The following is an 18,630-nucleotide window of genomic DNA, read 5'->3' on the forward strand; positions in this document are numbered from 1 at the left end:
TTGTATATCTTTCTTTGATTTACATTCATTAGCCCAGTGATATCCCCTTTTACAGCGAGGACATAACCCAGGGGCTGGTTTGGTACTGGGTGTAGAATCCCTTTTTCCTTTGCAGTTTCGAGCGAAATGTCCTATTTCCCCACAATTAAAACATTTCCCTTTCCCTTGTTGCTGTGCCAGAAACTGCTTAACTGTAAAACCTTGCATGGCAGCCGCCATGGCCAAGCCTTGCTGATAAGCTGAGCCTATGTCAGAGCATAGGCGAATATAGCCACTTAAATCTGTCTTCCTTTTATAAGGTCTAATGGCAGCCTGACAGGCAGCGTTAGCATTTTCAAATGCCAATTGTTTAACAAAATCAGCTCCGGCATCTGCACTACTGAAAATCCTACCAGCAGCTGTAATTAATCTGTGGACAAAATCAGCAAAAGGCTCGTCTGGGCCCTGTTTAATGTTAGTAAGCGAAGCACTCATGTCTCCTTTTGTAGGGAGCTTTCTCCAGGCTCTAATGCCTGCAGATTGTATTTGAGAAAATAATCCGGGATCATACTGCATTTGATTATCACTCAGGGCATAATTGCCCTCTCCTATGAGCATATCAAAGTTCCATCCATTATTAGCCTGTGCATTCCGTCGGGCCATGTCGCGACAGACCTCGACATATTCAGACCTCCATAATAGGTAGTCTCCACCTGACAAAGTAGCTCGAGCCAAAGTCTGCCACTCACTGGGTGTAAGCCACTGATCAGTTATGGACTCAAGAATAGCCATAGTATAAGGAGCGGTAGCACCATATTGAGCCACAGCAGTTTTTAACTCTTTAATAACTTTAAAGTCAAATCCAGTATGATGCCTCCAAGCCTGGCCTTGTGCGTCTGTTGTTTCTGTTACGGGATACGCTTCAGGCTCCTCATTTAAGAGTGGTAAAAGAGGCGCAGGGGGAGTTTTAAGTGGCTTTTGTTTATTATTCCCTTTGGCTGGCCTGTTAGGATTGTTCAAAGGTGGAGCAGGCTTCCCAGTTTTTAGCCTTTCTAATTGTCCAGTTAAATCTTGGTGTTCCTTTTCTAATTTTATTTGTTCTTTTAAGTACTCTATTTTATCTCTCAATTGTTTCTGAGGATCAATGATAGGGAAAGCAGCAGGAGCTGAGGGCAAGGCAGCTGTATATGGGGGTGGCCAGTAATTTTTATTATGATATCTGGCAGCCTGATCAGCTAAATCATCCCAGCCAACCTCTCGAGGGTCGGCCTTGGGTGTCATCTTTACTCTTATTTTCGTCGTCACTCTCCTCCTCACTGGAGATGTGCTGTTCAACCTCTAATTCAGTAAGGGATGGATGAATTTTAGGTTTAGTTCCGGCCACCAATTCCTTTGCCTTTTTCTTTTTTGGGGTTTTGCATTTAATTTTTACCCTTACTTCTGCTACTGCATCCTCCTCTTCTTCCTCACTTTCCAGTGAAATTAAATCTTCCTGTTCCTTACTGTCTTTAGGTGGCTCTGGGGTTAATTTTGTCTCCTGTAATATAGTTTGCCCTTTTTCTACGACATTTGCTACCACAGGATCAGATTGCCTTTGAGACAATAGCTCATTTATGAGGTTCCAATATGAAAATGCTGTAACAGGGACCTTCTCCGGCCCAAAGGTATTATAAAAATCTTGTAAGGCATCTCCAACCCTTTTCCATCTCTTTGGATCAATAGTTCCCTCAATAGGAAACCAAGGGCAGAGATCTTTGATATAATCAAAATATTTACATAAATGTTTTACTTTCACCTTTACTCCTCGTGCCTTTAATGCATGACCTAACTGTTCCACAAATAATTCATGCTTACTCATTTCTTGCCCCATGATCGCCGTTCACTTACCCGAGGGGTGCAGACGCAGCAGGTTCCCACGTCGTTCCCTCTTTTCTTTTCTTTTCTTTTTCTTTGCTTTCCTTTCTGCCGGCCACTCGAATGGCGTCCTTCACTGGATCCCCCGTGCTGGAGCCCCACGTTGGGCGCCACTTGACCCGTCCTGCAGGTTGAGCAACGAGGACTCTAGAGGGGGAGTGAGGATGAGGAGGGACAAGAGACACGAGAAATGGAGACAAGACAGGATTCTGATCAAGTCTCGTTTATTCTGGGGAAATTTACACAATATATAGGGCAGGAAAAACAAGATCATTTGTTATCAAGTTATTGAGTAACCACCCCAAGCACGGGTGGAACAAAAGACTGAGTAAATGGTTCAAAATGCAGAGATAAAGCAGAGATATCCTGCCTTGGGGCAGGAGATGGCAGAGCAGATTTTACTTAAAGAAATGTAGAGATAAAGAAATGCAGAAGGCAGAGACATCCTGCCTTGGGGAAGGTGATGGCAGAGCAGATTTTAACAAAATGGATGCCATGCAAAATGTCTCCCACAGGAGATAGTTTTGTATAACACAATAAGGAATATATGTTCAGTAAATGAAAAATGCAAATATATAGTGATGGATATAATAATAATCTATTCAGTAACCATGCTTAAACATCTAATTAACATTAATGTGTTCATCTTTGAAATTCATAATTACCCAAATAATTATTTCAATGGCCCCTATTGCTTTTTTGTTGTTGTTTATCCTCACCCAAGGATATTTTCCCATTGCTTTTTAGAGAGAGTGGAGGGGGAGGAGAGAGAGAAAGAGAAATATCAGTGTGAGAGAGAGACAACTGGCTGCCTCCTGCATGCTCCTGACAGGGCTGGGACTGTACATGCAACCAGGTACTGTCCTTAACCAGGAATCCGACCCACGACCCTTTTGTGTGCACGCCTATGCTCTAACCATTCAGCACTGAGCCCCATTGGCCAGAGACCCTTTTGCTTTTGATAGAGGACGGGTATGCAATAAGAATAGAATCACAGTTGATTAATAACTCTTGAAAGTACTAGCTGTAGATAAGAGATTTTCTTATAGATCCTGCAGAACTGTAGAGGACATGCTATATGAAGAAAAACAGAGTCGCCCTGGCCAGTTTGACTCAGCGGTTAGAGCATCGACCCGGGTTCAGTTTCCGCTAACAGCAGGTACCTCAGTTGCACTTTGTCCCCAGCCCTGGTTGGGTCATGTGGGTGGCAGCCACTCGATGTGTCCCTGGAAAAAAATGTCCTCAAGTGAGGATTAAAAAAAAAAAAAAAGGAAAAACAGAGTCGTAAAGATAATCGACCTTGAAGTCCAGATAGCTCCATCACTCAGAAAGAAGATACATTTTGAGAGCAGATCAAGGGCAGGACATGCCTCAAGGGAGACAAGGTCTGGGGGCTAATGTTCACGAGGACAATTATAGAAAACAGACCCTGGAAACATTGTTTTTTATTCTTTCCCACCCTCTAACACTATATAATGGGTGGCTTGAGACAAAACACCGGAATGGTTTTTCAGATCTCCAGCATCTGAATAAAAGCACCTCAAAGATTCAGCCTTATCTCTAATTATTGACTCTAGTAGTGACAGGTAGCACATTATTGACTCTAGTAGTGACAGGTAGCACGGACACCTTTGTTCTGGTTTCACTTTGAGAAGTTGATCTTACAAGTCTATGCCGAAGCTTGTCTATTCACTTATAGAGTATCTCTAGTTGTCCTCGATAGGTCAGTTCCGAATTATTTGTGCTATTAACAAAAGTGGAAATATACAATGTATTCTGCCTCCATTGCATTTTTTTTTTGTCTTTCATTCTTTTTATATCTAAAAAGTGTTTAAAACGCAAAGTAGAGGCTATCATTTTTTACCTTTTCTGGCAGTAGTGGGTACAATTCTACCAGCAAAGCATCAAGTTATCTGTTTCTTATAAGACTAATTTCAAATATTTGCTGACATGCTTTATTTGTTAATGAGAAAAGGCTCAACTCTACTGGCCTCAGAGAACTGCTCGAGGCCGGGAAAATGGCGGGAAGCCATTAAAGGGGTTTCTGGAAGTTGTAGGCTTGTGGGCCTGGAACTTCCAGAGTTGGGTGATTTTTTTTTTTTTTAAATACAGTGATACCTCGGTTCTCGAACATAATTCGTTCCAGGAGGACGGTCGAGAACCAAATTGTTTGAGAACCGAAGCAATGAAACCCAATAGGAAATAATGGAAACTGGATTAATTCGTTCCAAGCCCCAGAAAATGCCTATTTACTGGCCTAATTTGTATATAATATGTAGAAAACCATAAGTCTCAACAAGAAATAAAAGTGTACAGTATGTCTAAGGGTTAAATTCAGTGTAAAGTGTAACTCTCTCCACAAAGCGTGACTCTCTCCACAAAGCGTGACTCTCTCTCTGCACTCACACTGATGACGCAAGCAAGGCGCGCTGGGCCGAATGAACGCCATTCGGCTCAACTCGGCTCATCTCGGAAGTTCGACTTCCAAATATTTGTTCGGATTCCAAGACAAAAGTTTCTCGAATCTCCTGGTCGAATACCGATTTGGTCGAGAACCGAGGCGTTCGAGAACCGAGGCGTTCGAATACCGAGGCGTTCGAGAACCGAGGCGTTCGAATACCGAGGCGTTCGAGAACCGAGGTATCACTTATTTGTGCGGATTCCAAGACGAAAGTTTTTCGAATCTCCTGGTCGAATACAGATTTGGTCGAGATTTGGTCGAGAACCGAGGCGTTCGAGAACCGAGGCGTTCGAGAACCGAGGCGTTCGAATACCGAGGCGTTCGAGAACCGAGGCGTTCGAATACCGAGGCGTTCGAGAACCGAGGTATCACTTATTTGTGCGGATTCCAAGACGAAAGTTTTTCGAATGTCCTGGTCGAATACAGATTTGGTCGAGATTTGGTCGAGAACCGAGGCGTTCGAGAACCGAGGCGTTCGAGAACCGAGGCGTTCGAATACCGAGGCGTTCGAGAACCGAGGCGTTCGAATACCGAGGCGTTCGAGAACCGAGGTATCACTTATTTGTGCGGATTCCAAGACGAAAGTTTTTCGAATCTCCTGGTCGAATACAGATTTGGTCGAGATTTGGTCGAGAACCGAGGCGTTCGAATACCGAGGCGTTCGAGAACCGAGGCGTTCGAGAACCGAGGCGTTCGAATACCGAGGCGTTCGAGAACCGAGGCGTTCGAGAACCGAGGCGTTCGAATACCGAGGCGTTCGAGAACCGAGGTATCACTTATTTGTGCGGATTCCAAGACGAAAGTTTCTCGAATCGCCTGGTCGAATACAGATTTGGTCGAGATTTGGTCGAGAACCGAGGCGTTCGAGAACCGAGGTATCACTTATTTGTGCGGATTCCAAGACGAAAGTTTCTCGAATCTCCTGGTCGAATACAGATTTGGTCGAGATTTGGTCGAGAACCGAGGCGTTTGAGAACCGAGGCGTTCGAATACCGAGGCGTTCGAATACCGAGGCGTTCGAGAACCGAGGTATCACTTATTTGTGCGGATTCCAAGACGAAAGTTTTTCGAATCTCCTGGTCGAATACAGATTTGGTCGAGATTTGGTCGAGAACCGAGGCGTTCGAGAACCGAGGCGTTCGAGAACCGAGGCGTTCGAGAACCGAGGCGTTCGAGAACCGAGGTATCACTTATTTGTGCGGATTCCAAGACGAAAGTTTTTCGAATGTCCTGGTCGAATACAGATTTGGTCGAGATTTGGTCGAGAACCGAGGCGTTCGAGAACCGAGGCGTTCGAATACCGAGGCGTTCGAGAACCGAGGCGTTCGAATACCGAGGCGTTCGAGAACCGAGGCGTTCGAATACCGAGGCGTTCGAGAACCGAGGTATCACTTATTTGTGCGGATTCCAAGACGAAAGTTTCTCGAATCTCCTGGTCGAATACAGATTTGGTCGAGATTTGGTCGAGAACCGAGGCGTTCGAGAACCGAGGCGTTCGAATACCGAGGCGTTCGAGAACCGAGGCGTTCGAATACCGAGGCGTTCGAGAACCGAGGCGTTCGAATACCGAGGCGTTCGAGAACCGAGGTATCACTTATTTGTGCGGATTCCAAGACGAAAGTTTTTCGAATCTCCTGGTCGAATACAGATTTGGTCGAGATTTGGTCGAGAACCGAGGCGTTCGAGAACCGAGGCATTCGAGAACCGAGGCGTTCGAATACCGAGGCGTTCGAGAACCGAGGCGTTCGAATACCGAGGCGTTCGAGAACCGAGGTATCACTTATTTGTGCGGATTCCAAGACGAAAGTTTTTCGAATCTCCTGGTCGAATACAGATTTGGTCGAGATTTGGTCGAGAACCGAGGCGTTCGAGAACCGAGGCGTTCGAGAACCGAGGCGTTCGAGAACCGAGGCGTTCGAGAACCGAGGTATCACTTATTTGTGCGGATTCCAAGACGAAAGTTTCTCGAATCTCCTGGTCGAATACAGATTTGGTCGAGATTTGGTCGAGAACCGAGGCGTTCGAGAACCGAGGCGTTCGAATACCGAGGCGTTCGAATACTGAGGCGTTCGAGAACCGAGGCGTTCGAATACCGAGGCGTTCGAGAACCGAGGTATCACTTATTTGTGCGGATTCCAAGACGAAAGTTTTTCGAATCTCCTGGTCGAATACAGATTTGGTCGAGATTTGGTCGAGAACCGAGGCGTTCGAATACCGAGGCGTTCGAGAACCGAGGCGTTCGAGAACCGAGGCGTTCGAGAACCGAGGTATCACTTATTTGTGCGGATTCCAAGACGAAAGTTTCTCGAATCTCCTGGTCGAATACAGATTTGGTCGAGATTTGGTCGAGAACCGAGGCGTTCGAGAACCGAGGCGTTCGAATACTGAGGCGTTCGAATACCGAGGCGTTCGGGAACCGAGGCGTTCGAATACCGAGGCGTTCGAGAACCGAGGTATCACTTATTTGTGCGGATTCCAAGACGAAAGTTTTTCGAATCTCCTGGTCGAATACAGATTTGGTCGAGATTTGGTCGAGAACCGAGGCGTTCGAGAACCGAGGCGTTCGAATACCGAGGCGTTCGAGAACCGAGGCGTTCGAGAACCGAGGCGTTCGAATACCGAGGCGTTCGAGAACCGAGGCGTTCGAGAACCGAGGCGTTCGAGAACCGAGGTATCACTTATTTGTGCGGATTCCAAGACGAAAGTTTTTCGAATCTCCTGGTCGAATACAGATTTGGTCGAGATTTGGTCGAGAACCGAGGCGTTCGAGAACCGAGGCGTTCGAATACCGAGGCGTTCGAGAACCGAGGCGTTCGAGAACCGAGGCGTTCGAGAACCGAGGTATCACTGTAGTACTAATGGGGCGGACTTGGTGCTTCCTCCGCTGGGAGTTCTGGGAAATTATTTCCCAACTCTGGCAGGAAACAAGGGTCTTCTGGGAAATGTAGTTCGGGAGCACCGAGTAGTCGGAGGCACTTCCGGCCCGGGAAAGCGAGGCTGTCACCTGGTTTTCGGTCCGGGTGGGTGAGTCAGCCCTGCGCTCCCAAGAGCCGTGCGAGCCCTGTCGGCCCGAGCGCGGGACCAGTCGCTGCGGCAGCGGCTGTCCGGGGATGGAGGAGTCTCGGCCGCCGGCGGAGGCTGAGAGTCTGAGGGCGGAAGCTCTTCTGCCCCGCTTACCGAGCAGCGTTCCATCGGTACGACATAAGGCGAGTTGTTTCTTTTCTCTGGGCCCTACTTTCCTCCTCCGTGAGACAGCGGGAGAGACAGCAACTACTGGGGAGGGTTGTGATTAGAATTAAAGGAGGCTATACGTGTCCAAAGCTGAGGACGGTGGTGGCACTTGATGACGAGTACAGGTCATGCCCTCCCCAGTGCCGGGAGAGAGGCGGTCGGGGCTCAAGGAGCGAGGCCGTGGCCCGCCTGCCGCCCTCCCGGAGAGAGCTCGTCCCGAACTTGACTGAGTTTTCATCTCTTTTTAAGGAAGCACCGAGTCGCACCGCGCGAGTGCCTGACGATGTCCTCCGCAGGTTGTCGGGGAGACAGACCTAATCGCACCGTCTCACTTGATCCTTTTCGTCAGCGCCCCCTGAATTCATCTGGGCAGGAAGGAGGGACTTGCCGGCCCCTCACAGCACTGCCCCGGTAGGTGCTCAGGTACTTGCCCGGTCAGTCGTCTCTGTTTTCAGTTGGGAAGGTTTCCCTCACTCGGTAAATTACAGCTAGCAAAATGTTCAACTGTTTGTTGAATAAACCTGAGAATGCTTAATTTACTTCCTAATGTGTATTTGTGTATTGCCACCACACACATATTTTAAATATATATCTATTTTACATTTACTATGCTTTGAATTTCTTTATTGTGATTGTTCTCTTTTCTTGTCTTCAGTTTATTTACTTTTATTTGCTCTGGAGTGGTTTTGAAATTATATAGGAATGTGTGTTGTTTTTTTATTTTTAAAAAGAATTATTGCCCTGGCCGGTTTGGCTCAGCGGTTGGAGCCTTGGCCTACGGACCAGAGAACCCTGGGTTTGGCCCTGGCTAGGGGCATGTACCAAGAAAATAAAAAAATTAAAACGATGATCTCTTGCCCTGGCCAGTTTCCTCAGTGGTTAGAGCATAGGCCCTCAGACCTTACTGCATTTTCCGTCAGGAGTAGTACCTTGGTTGTGGGTTTGATCCCCAGCCCCTGTTGGAGTCATGGGGCAGGCAGCCAGTTGATGTGTCTTTCTCACATTGATGCTTCTTTCTCTCCCTTCCTCCCTCCCACTCTATCTGAAAAAATCAATGGAGCCCTGGCCAGTTTGGCTCGGTTAGAGCGTCGGCCTGCGGTCCGGAGAGACCCGGGTTCGGTTCCCGCTAAGGGCATGTACTTCGGTTGCAGTTTGTCCCCGGCCCTGGTTGGTCATGCGGGTGGCAGCCACTCGATGTGTCCCTTCACGTCGATGTTTCTCTCTCTCTCCCTTCCTCTCTCTCCCTCCCACTCTATCTGTACAAAAAATGGAAAAATATCCTCCGGTGAGGATTAAAAAAAAAATAAAATCAATGGAAAAATATCCTTGGGTCAGGATTTTTAAAAAATGACTCTCTCAACAAATACTGAATTAAATTAGCATGTATTTTCATTCTGAAAAATATACAGACTAACAGTGTACTTAAAATTTGATGAGACTTCCGGTCAAAATGGTGGCGTAGGTAACCGTGGTATCACATCCTCCCACAACCACATCAAACTTACAACTAAACTACAGAACAACCATCATTCAGAACAGCCTGAAATCAAGCTGAATGGAAGTCCTACAACTATAGAATTAAAGAAACAGCCACATGGAGACTGGTAGGAGGGGCGGAGGAGGAGAGGCTGGTCCCACACCCACGTGTGGCAGATAAAAATCAGGAGGATACCTCAGCTGGAAAGGTCCTCCTTGAGGACTGAGGGGTCCCCATCCCACACCAGGCACCTAGCTCAGGGTTCCAGTGCCTGGAAGAGAAGTCCGCATAACCTCTGGCTGGAAAACCAGCGGGAACTGAGGCTCAGGGAGGCTGAGGTGGCTGGAGCCCCAGGCAGCTCCTCTTAAAGGGCCTGCGCACAGACTTATCAGACTCACTCCCTCAAAGCTTGGAGGGGAGGCAGTTCAAGGGGCGCCAGAGGCATACAGGGAAGAACTGAGCTGTTTGGCTTTGGAGCAAGGGCTGGAGAGGGGGCTTTCTCTGGGACAGATGTGCAGTCAGAGACCTTTGTTCCTTTGGTGAGCCCTTCCCTGGGGCAGCAGACACCCACCATTATCTGGGACTCCAGCAACCTGGCTCACACTGGTTGCCCCCCCTGGTGATTCCCTGAGGCCCCGCCCCACCCAACTTTCAGGCCCACACAAGCTGTTACCAGTTGATTAACCATAGGATTGGCCTGTCTCGGATCCTGTTTCAGGTTTTCCTAAATTCTTTCAAACAAGCAGCATCTGGTCTCAGCTAGCCCCATACCTCTCGTTAAGTAATACACAGAAACAAACACAGGGAGGCAGCCAAAATGAGACAAAGAAACAGGTCCCAAATGAAAGAACAGAACAAAACCCCAATAAAAGAACTAAGCGAAATGGAGATAAGCAACCTAACAGATGCTGAGTTCAAAACACTACTTATAAGGATGCTCGATGGACTTAGTGAGAACCTCAGCGAACTTAGTGAGGGCCTCAAGAGCATAAAATTGGACCAGTCAGAAATGAAGTAGGCACTAACTGAAATAAAGAATAATTTACACAGATTCAATAGTACAGTAGGTAAAGCCATGAAGCAAACCATCGATTTGGAATATAAGGAAGCAAAAACACCCAATCAGAACAGCAAAAAGAATCCAAAAAAATGAGGATAGTGTAAGGAGCCTCTGGGACAACTTCAAGCGTGCCAACATTCGCATCTTGGGGGTACCAGAGGAGAAGAGAGAGAACAAGAAATCAAAAACCTATTTGAAACAATAATGACAGAAAAATTCCCTAACTTGGTGAAGGAAACAGACATACAAGTCCAGGAAGCACAGAGAGTCCCAAACAAGATGAACCCCAAGAGGCCCACACCAAGACACATCATCATCAAAATGCAAAAGGTTCAAGACAAAGAGAGACTCTTAAAAGCAGGAAGAGAAAAGCAATTGGTTCAAATTGGTACAAATTGGTTGCTAGACTGACAAACCTCAAAGAGTAGGGGGTTTGCGGGGTGGGAAGAAATAAACCAAAGAACTTATATGCATATATGCATAACCAATGGACACAGACAACTGTGGGAAAAGGCAGGAGGGGGATATGAGTGGGGAGGAGGGGGTTAATGGGGGAAAATTGAGGAACATCTGTAATACATTTAACAATAAAAATAAAAAAATTTTGATAAGGGGTACACACTACCACTTTTTAAACTGTAGGCTAGGTTATAAAGGTTATAGATATATTTTTAAATTATAACCACCCTTCAAATTTGTCTAATTGTTCTTGGTCATTTTTTAAAAAAGATATTATTAGACATACAGGGTATGGCAAAAGTAGGTTTATAGTTGTTTGTATGGAAAATAATACAATAATAAATAATAATACAAAAAATAAACTCTGTGCCCTGGCCAGTGTGGCTCAGTTGGTTGGAGCATCATCCCATGCACCGGAAAGTTGAAGATTTGATTTCTGGTCAGGGCACCTGCAAGAGGCAATTGTTTGATGTATGTCTGTCATATTGGTGTTTCTTTCTTTCTCTCTCTCTCCCTCTCCCTCTCCCTCTCCCTCTCACTCCCTTTCTAAAATAAAAATTTTAAAATGCTTTGTGTTTCATGTACTCACAACTGTAAACCTTATTTTACCCGCCCTGTATTTTCAAATGTTTTCTTACCATTGCTTCCTTCAGAGTTCATTTAGTCATAAATTTTCTTCAATCATGTTCAGCTAAAATGTTTGTTGTTTCTCCCTCATGTAAATAATCATTTAACGGAGAGTAGAAAGTTGACAGTTATTTTCTTCATTTTGGAGACATTATTTATTTGTCTTAGATCGCCATTCTGTTTCCCTATTTCAGTCTAATGGTCATTTCTATTAGGTAAACTATATTTTCTTTGTGGGAGCTTTAAGGATTTTTGTTTTTGTTTTCAGGTTTATTTAGTTCTTTGCATTCCTGATTTTTACTATAATTTTTTCGGGAGTATATTTTTATTTATACTGTTCAGCATTTCTAGTTATGAACTCAGCAATTATCTCTTGAAATAAGACCTTTCTGCCATTTTTTTCCATTCTCTTCTCACACTCCTATTAGACAAATGTTAGGGCCTTTTAATCTGTCTTCCATGTTTCTTGACTTTTGTATCTTTCTCTTTGCTTTGTGTTTTTTTTCATCTCCATGCACATAGGATAAAAGGTTTTTTACCTATTGTGTTTTGTGTTTTCACATCCTGACATATCTACAAACCACCCATCTGTGTCTCCTGCTTTGGTGAAGAAAGAGAAGAATTACTCTCGAGATGAAAGTCAAGATAATTGCTCAACTGTAGGCTATTGTAAGTGTTCTGGGGACATTTAAGGTAGGCTAGGATGTGATGTTTATGTTCAGAGTATTAACTGCATTTAAAAAACATTTTATTGATTGATTTTTAGAGAGTGAGAGTGGGGGGGGGTGAGGGAAAGGGGGAAAGAAACATCAATTTGTTGTTCTACTTATTTATGCATTCCTTGGTTGCTTCTTGTATGTGCCCTGACCTGAGATCAAATCCCCAACCCTGGCATATCAGGACAAAGCTCTAACAAAATGAGTACCCAGTCAGGGCTTAACTGCATTTTTAAAAATCCTCACTCTTGATTATTTTTAAATTTATCTTTAGATAGAGTGTGGGGAGGAGGGAGAGAGAGAAACAGAGAAACATAGACATGTGAGGGACACATCAACTGGTTGCCTCCCATACGACCGCGACCAGGGCCAGGGATGAACTGCAACCAAGATCCGGGCCCTTGACTGGAATCAAACCTGTGACTCTTTGGTCCATGGGCCAACGCTCTAATTGCTGAGCCAAACCAGCCAGGGTTTAACTGCATTTTTAACTTACGGTGTTTTCAAATTTACAATGACTTTACTGGGACATAACTGCAACCTAAGTCAAGAAGTATTTGTATGATTTATGATGCAAAGTATTTTCTGCTTTTTTTTTTTTTTTTTGTAGCTACAAGGAAAAGGGATTCCTGGTTCTTAGAACTTTCCATCTACATCATTTAGTCCTTGGAACAACTGTATTAGGTGGGTGTGATATATAATTCTTGTCCTATCATTGTGCAGATGACCGAAGTGAGGCACAGAGAGGTTTAGTTTTATTTATTTTTTATTAATCCTCACCCAAGGATATTTTTCCATTGATTTTCAGATAGAGTGGAAAGGAGGGAGGGGGAGAGAGTGAAAGAGAGAGAGAGAGAGAAACATGGATGTGAGAGAGACACATCAGCCAGTTGCCTCCTGCACAACCCTGGGGGCCAGGGATTGAACCTACAACCTACGTACGTGCCCTTGACTGGGAATCAAACCCCAGACCCTTTGGACCATGGGTGGATGCTCTAACTGCTGAACCAAAGCAGCCAGCACATTTTGTTTTGTTAACATCCCCGCTTTTACACAGATGGTAAGCATTCTCTCCAGGATTTAAACCTAGGTCCATAACTGACACAACCTGAGCCTGCTATAGCAACAAAGTCTAACCAATTCTGGTGCACTCTCCTCTATGATACAAACCATTATATAGACTTAGACAGTATTTAAAAAAAAAAAAAAGAATTAGAATAAAATAAATAAGTAAAGAAACCTAGGCCCCTGACTCCAGAGCCCACTTTTTTTTTTTTTTTTTTTTTTTAACGCTTGTGTTGTTATAATGCCTCTCATTTCTTACTGTCCCCAGGATCAGAAATCCTTATAGTAGGGATACTGCATTTGGTTGTGTGGGTTATTCACTGTCCAGTGGTCCCTGGCTGACAACACATTAGTAGCTGTACTCTCTTCCATGTTCTGCTTATCAAGCTGTATGTGGCTGCATCTGCCTGGAAGTAGGAGTGCTCTTATTAATTTCTGCAAAGTCCACATGGGCTCATGGCAGCCCTGGCCTGTTTCTCTTGGCTTCTTTTTCCTTTCCCAGTTGTGCCTTCTCAGGATTCTGACCTTCCCCAAAAGGAACAGGAGAAAATGACCAAGTTTCAGGTAAGTAAGACATTCCTTGCCCTGGCCAGTTTAGCTCAGTGGTTAGAGCGTCGGCCTAATGTTTCTCCGATGTTTCTCTCTCTCTCTCTCTCTTCCTCTCTCTCCCTCCCCTCTCTATCTGTACAAAAAATGGAAAAATGTCCTCGGGTGAGGATTAAAAAAAAAAAAAAAAAAAGACATTCCTTTCTGTCTCCTAAGATGTGATTTTAGTTCTCAAAAATTAGGCACATCTTTTTTCTCTTCCTTGGAAAGGTTCATGGAAAGCAGCACATCTTAAGTGCATGTTGTATGCCAGACTCTGTGTATGTATATGTGTATTTTATTTTATCTTAACTATTATATCACAAAATAATCTTTGAAAAAATAATAGAAATTTGAAATAGACAACAATAATTTCCATTATTACTACCCTGTTGTACAAACTAGCTGTTTTCACTTTCCCATATCCCTTTCTCACATGCACTCATACCTATACATTGAATTGATGGGATATACTCATATATATTAGGTAAAGGCTTAATATTAATCATTCTTATTAAGACTAATAAGATAAAGGAAAAACCCAAGGGAATATAAATAAAAGAAATGAATAGCCCTGGCCAATTTAGCTCAGTGGTTAGAGTGTCGGCCTGCAGACCAGAGAGTCTTGGGTTTGATTCCCAGTCAAGGGCACATACCTTGATTGCAAGATCGATCCCAGCCCTGGTCTGAGTTGTGTAGGAGGCAACCTGTCGATGTCTCTCTCTCACATCAATGTTTCTCTCTCTGTCTCTTTCTCTCTAAATATCAATGGAAAAAGATCCTTAGGTAAGGATTAACAAGAAAAAAAAAAAAAAAGAAATGAACAGAATGTCAGGAAAAAAAGAAAGTAAATTTATGTAGAAAGTAATGATCATTAATAACTAAATATGTGCAAATGTTAATAAAAACTTTCATACACTTAGGTTGATGAAGATTTTTTTAAAAAGAGATTATGTTCTATGTGGCCAGAGTCTAGAGAGTCAGGGACATTTGCACTCCCTAACATGAAAAGTGACTTGGGAAAACCTTTAGAGAGAGAAATCTGCCATTTTGTTTTAAAAAGTTTAAATTCAGCCCTGGCCAATTTGGATCAGCGGATAGAGCGTCGGATCGCGGACCAAAGAGGTCCGGGTTCAGTTCCCGCTAAGGGCACTTTCCTCGGTTGCAGTTTGTCCCTGGCTCTAGTTGGGGTCATGTAGGTGGCAACCACTCGATGTGTCTCTCTTGCATCGATGTTTCTCTCTCTCTTTTACCCCTTCTCTTTCTTCCACTCTATCTGAAGATAAATGCAAAAATGTCCTCGGTTGAGGATTTTAAAAAATTTTAAATTCATATTCTATGACTTTGCATTTGCAACTTCTTAGCTAAGATTTCTGTAAAAGGATCTTTGCAGCATTGATTATAAGTAAAAAGTCATAATTATACATTTGTATTGATTAAAGATAAATCATCACAAAAATGGAAAGAAAAAACAAAACTGTTGGGAGCTGGCTACGTGTCTGACAGAGTCCAAGGAGCCTGGAGGTCTTGAGTCAGAGACTCTAGGCTTGCATTGTGTTTATGCAGCTCAGAGCTAAGTGTGACCCAGTGTACCTTGAAATAGCTGAGATAACAGACTGGGTGTTCCTGGATGTTTCTGTTATCTGCAAGGCAAACAGAATTTATACAGCAGTTGTTGTAGCCCTGGGCATTATATCAAAAAGTTCCTGTTTTCTTATATCACTAAACTTTTGCTGTAAGCTATAAAAGGTGTGTAATAAAGCATATTGAGGCTGATCCTGCTGAAGATAGTCCTCTGATCTCATATCCGTGTCTTTGTCTTCATTCCCACCACTTGAACTCAGGGACTTTGCTCTCCAGGCTGGTTCCTGGCAAAAAACTAGTCAGTTCTAAGGAATACTCTACTGTGCCATCACAAAATGGAGTGAAAGAGATTATAACAATACCAGTTGTTCAAATTTATTGAGCATTTGTTATGTGCAAGGCACCATTTTAACTGCTTCTCATATATTCACTTGTCTAATCTTTTCAATCACCTTGTAGTTATTTGTTTGTTTTTTATCCTCACCAGAGGACATTTTTGCATTTATCTTCAGATGGAGCAGGAGGAAGAGGGGGGGGAAGAGAGAGAGAGAAACATTAATGTGAGAGAGAGACATCGAGTAGCTGCCACTCACATGACCGCAACCGGGGCCGGGGACAAATCACACCCGAGGTACGTGCCCTTAGTGGGAACCAAACCCGGGACTCTCTGGTCCGCAGGCCGACGCTCTAACCGCTGAGCCAAACCAGCCAGGGCTTACCTTGTAGTTTAGACACTATTGTAGAGAAGAGGAAATAGGGATTGTTAGAGGTTAAGGAATTTGTACATCTTTTGTTTTTTGTTGTTGTTTTTAATCCTCACTCGAGGATATTTTTCCATTTATCTTCAGATAGAGTAGGAGGGATAGGAGAGAGAGAGAAACATCGACATGAGAGGGACACATCGACTGTTTGCCTCCCGCATGATCCTAGCCAGGGCCAGGAAGAAACCAAAACCAAGCCTTGACTGGAATCGAACCCATGATTCATTGGTCCTCAGGCCAATGGTCTAACCACTGAACCAAACCATCCAGGGCTCCAACATATTGTAATCAATATGTTGGCATTTGAAGCTTGTGCCTTCACCAGCTGTGAATGCTGCAGTACATAGATGTAGCACGTGCCTTGATAACACAGAGGAAGTGCTATAAGCTACAGACCTGTCCTGGAGGGTTGCTGAAGGCCTGAGAACTTTGCCAACGTTGAAAACAGTGATAGAGCCCTGGCCGGTTTGGCTCAGTGGTTAGAGTGTTGGCCCGTGGTCCAGAGAGAGCGGGTTTGGTTCCTGCTAAGGGCATGTACCTCGGTTGCATTTTATCTCCGGCCCTGGTTGGGGTCTTGTGGGTGGCAGCCAGTCGATGTCTCTCTCACACCGATGTTTCTCTTTCTCTTCCTCCCTCTCTCCCTCTCGCTCTATCTGAAGATGAATGCAAAAGTGTCCTCGGGTGAAGATTCAAAACAAAACAAAACAGTGATAGAGCCCAAGCTTTGTGTGGAGGCAGGGAGGAGATGGTGAGAGAGAGACAACTGTTGGAATTAAAAGTTGCCTGGGGTCCTTCTATCTCTGTAACCAATTTTTTGGCAATCCTCTAACTTCTTGATGCTGCCTTCTTCCACTGGATCTTTTTTGCAAGATTTAGGTGGAGTGTGTTTGGTGTCGTAGGAAGCGGTGACCTTCAAGGACGTGGCTGTGGTCTTCACCGAGGAGGAGCTGGGGCTGCTGGACCCTGTCCAGTGGAAGCTGTACCAAGATGTGATGGTGGAGAATTTCAGGAACCTGGTCTCAGTGGGTGAGGACAGTGGCTCTCTGACACCAAATCTCAGCCCCTTTGAGAGTTGCTTTGTCCTCAGTTTTCAAAGCATTGGACCTTTTGAAATAGTTCCCTGACCTTGAGGACAGTTTGGAATGAATGGTTCACAACAAGCCAAACCGTCAGAGATTTAAATGCATCTAGGCACAAAGAGACTAAAAGTAACAGCATCAAACCGATTTTGACATCCTCTGTTTGCCTTTCTGTCCTGTTCAGCCACATTTGTGTTTTAGTCACACTTATTAGTACTGTGGTTTTTTAAAATTTAGAAAAAGTAAAGAAGGGGGGAAAAAAAGGAAAAGAAAATAGATGGGGGGACAGGGTTTGAGGGGCGGGCAGTCAGACCCTAGGGTCTGAGAATTGACTTAACTGACCCAGCACATGTTTTGTGTGTGTGTGTTCCTTTATTGCTTTTAGAGAGGAAGGGAGAAGGAGACAGAGATAGAAACATCGATGAGGGAGAACATGGTTGGCCACCTCCTATCACTGGAAATAGGACCAGGCACCGAACAGATGACTTGTGTGTGCTCGGGTCCAGGCTCAACCACTGAGCCAAACCGGTCCAATTGTATTCTTTATACGGGACTGCCTAATATAAACACTACCTTGTAGAGGATTCTGGGAATTGTAGTCCAGAAGCGCCGGTAGTCAGAGCCACTTCCGCTCTGGAAGGGAAGAGCTGTATGCCTTGTTTCTCTGGGAGATTCTGGAGAGTGAGGCACGGGAGTCATCAGTACCTGCTGGGAGGTGAGTGAGGGAGTGCGGATCCGGTAGGTGTCTTCTTGCTCTGCCTGGGCGTGGGACCCGCAGGTGCCGCCTGCGCTCCGCTTGGGAATAGAAGCGGTTCAGGGCAGGTTTCCGCCTGGTTCGCGGATGGAGGTGGGGGTGGGCCGGGGTCGTGATACTAGGTTTGCAGGTTCCTGGGCCGGGTTCCCTCGCCTCCCCTACTTCCGCCTGCTCTGCTGCCTTCCAGTTACGTAATCTTGGTAGAGTTATTTAATTTCTCTGTTTTTCTCATCTAGAGTGGAGTTGATAGTAGTGTCTCCGGACTGTGACCGAGTTGATAGTGGTGTCCCAGGACAGGGACCAGGCCGACGCACCCTCCAGCCTGCCAGGAGCGTGCGGCTTCATGACCTCGTGTAAGTAAGATTTCACAGTAAGAGCGGGGGTGATTTTAAGAGTGTATTTAGTAATGCTGGGGACACTAAGAATTTAGGAGAAAGAAATAAAAACTTCCCTCGTGAGATAAGGCGGGGCATGCTCCAAAGAGAGCCCTGGGCTGGCTTTCTTTACCTTGGGGGGTTTTATCTGCTTTCCAAAGGTGGGATTTTTAGGGGATCTCAATAGAATATTCGTCAGCTTTTCCAGGTGTGCCCTTTCAGGATGGTGGTCTCCCCTGATTGTCCGGCGCCAGGGCTAGGAGTCCTTAGTCATTACAGCTGTCCCTGACCTCCCTGGCCTGATAGTGCAACTTTTCTGGGCATGGACCTGAAATGCTACTGAGGCCTAGGTAATATTTCTAGGGAGGAAAGGTCAGGGGAAAGGCCTAAAGCAATGACCAGCTATATGAATCGTCATCACTGTAAGGGCAGGTCCCACACTAGTTTTGCCCCGGGACTTTCTGCTTGGGTGACCTTCTGTATCTGGCTGTAAATTGTTTTGCT

General features: G+C 45.0%; 1 protein-coding gene and 1 non-coding gene across 2 annotated transcripts; both read left to right on the forward strand.

Annotated features, from left to right (window-relative positions):
- Positions 1 to 3,002: 3,002 nt before the first annotated feature.
- On the forward strand, positions 3,003 to 17,043 carry LOC118638933 (zinc finger protein 891-like). The gene is made up of 5 exons (XM_036275077.1): positions 3,003 to 3,052; positions 7,835 to 7,996; positions 12,535 to 12,608; positions 13,492 to 13,553; positions 16,819 to 17,043. The coding sequence occupies exons 2-5, from the start codon at positions 7,869 to 7,871 to the stop codon at positions 17,041 to 17,043; spliced, it is 489 nt and encodes a 162-aa protein (XP_036130970.1). The 5' UTR covers positions 3,003 to 3,052; positions 7,835 to 7,868.
- LOC118639668 lies at positions 12,987 to 13,115 on the forward strand. Its single transcript, XR_004961242.1, has one exon. It is a non-coding gene; the product is annotated as a small nucleolar RNA SNORA28 (small nucleolar RNA).
- Positions 17,044 to 18,630: the final 1,587 nt, after the last annotated feature.

This window comes from Molossus molossus, unplaced genomic scaffold, assembly GCF_014108415.1.
Source record: "Molossus molossus isolate mMolMol1 unplaced genomic scaffold, mMolMol1.p scaffold_m16_p_21, whole genome shotgun sequence".
NCBI lineage: Eukaryota > Metazoa > Chordata > Mammalia > Chiroptera > Molossidae > Molossus > Molossus molossus.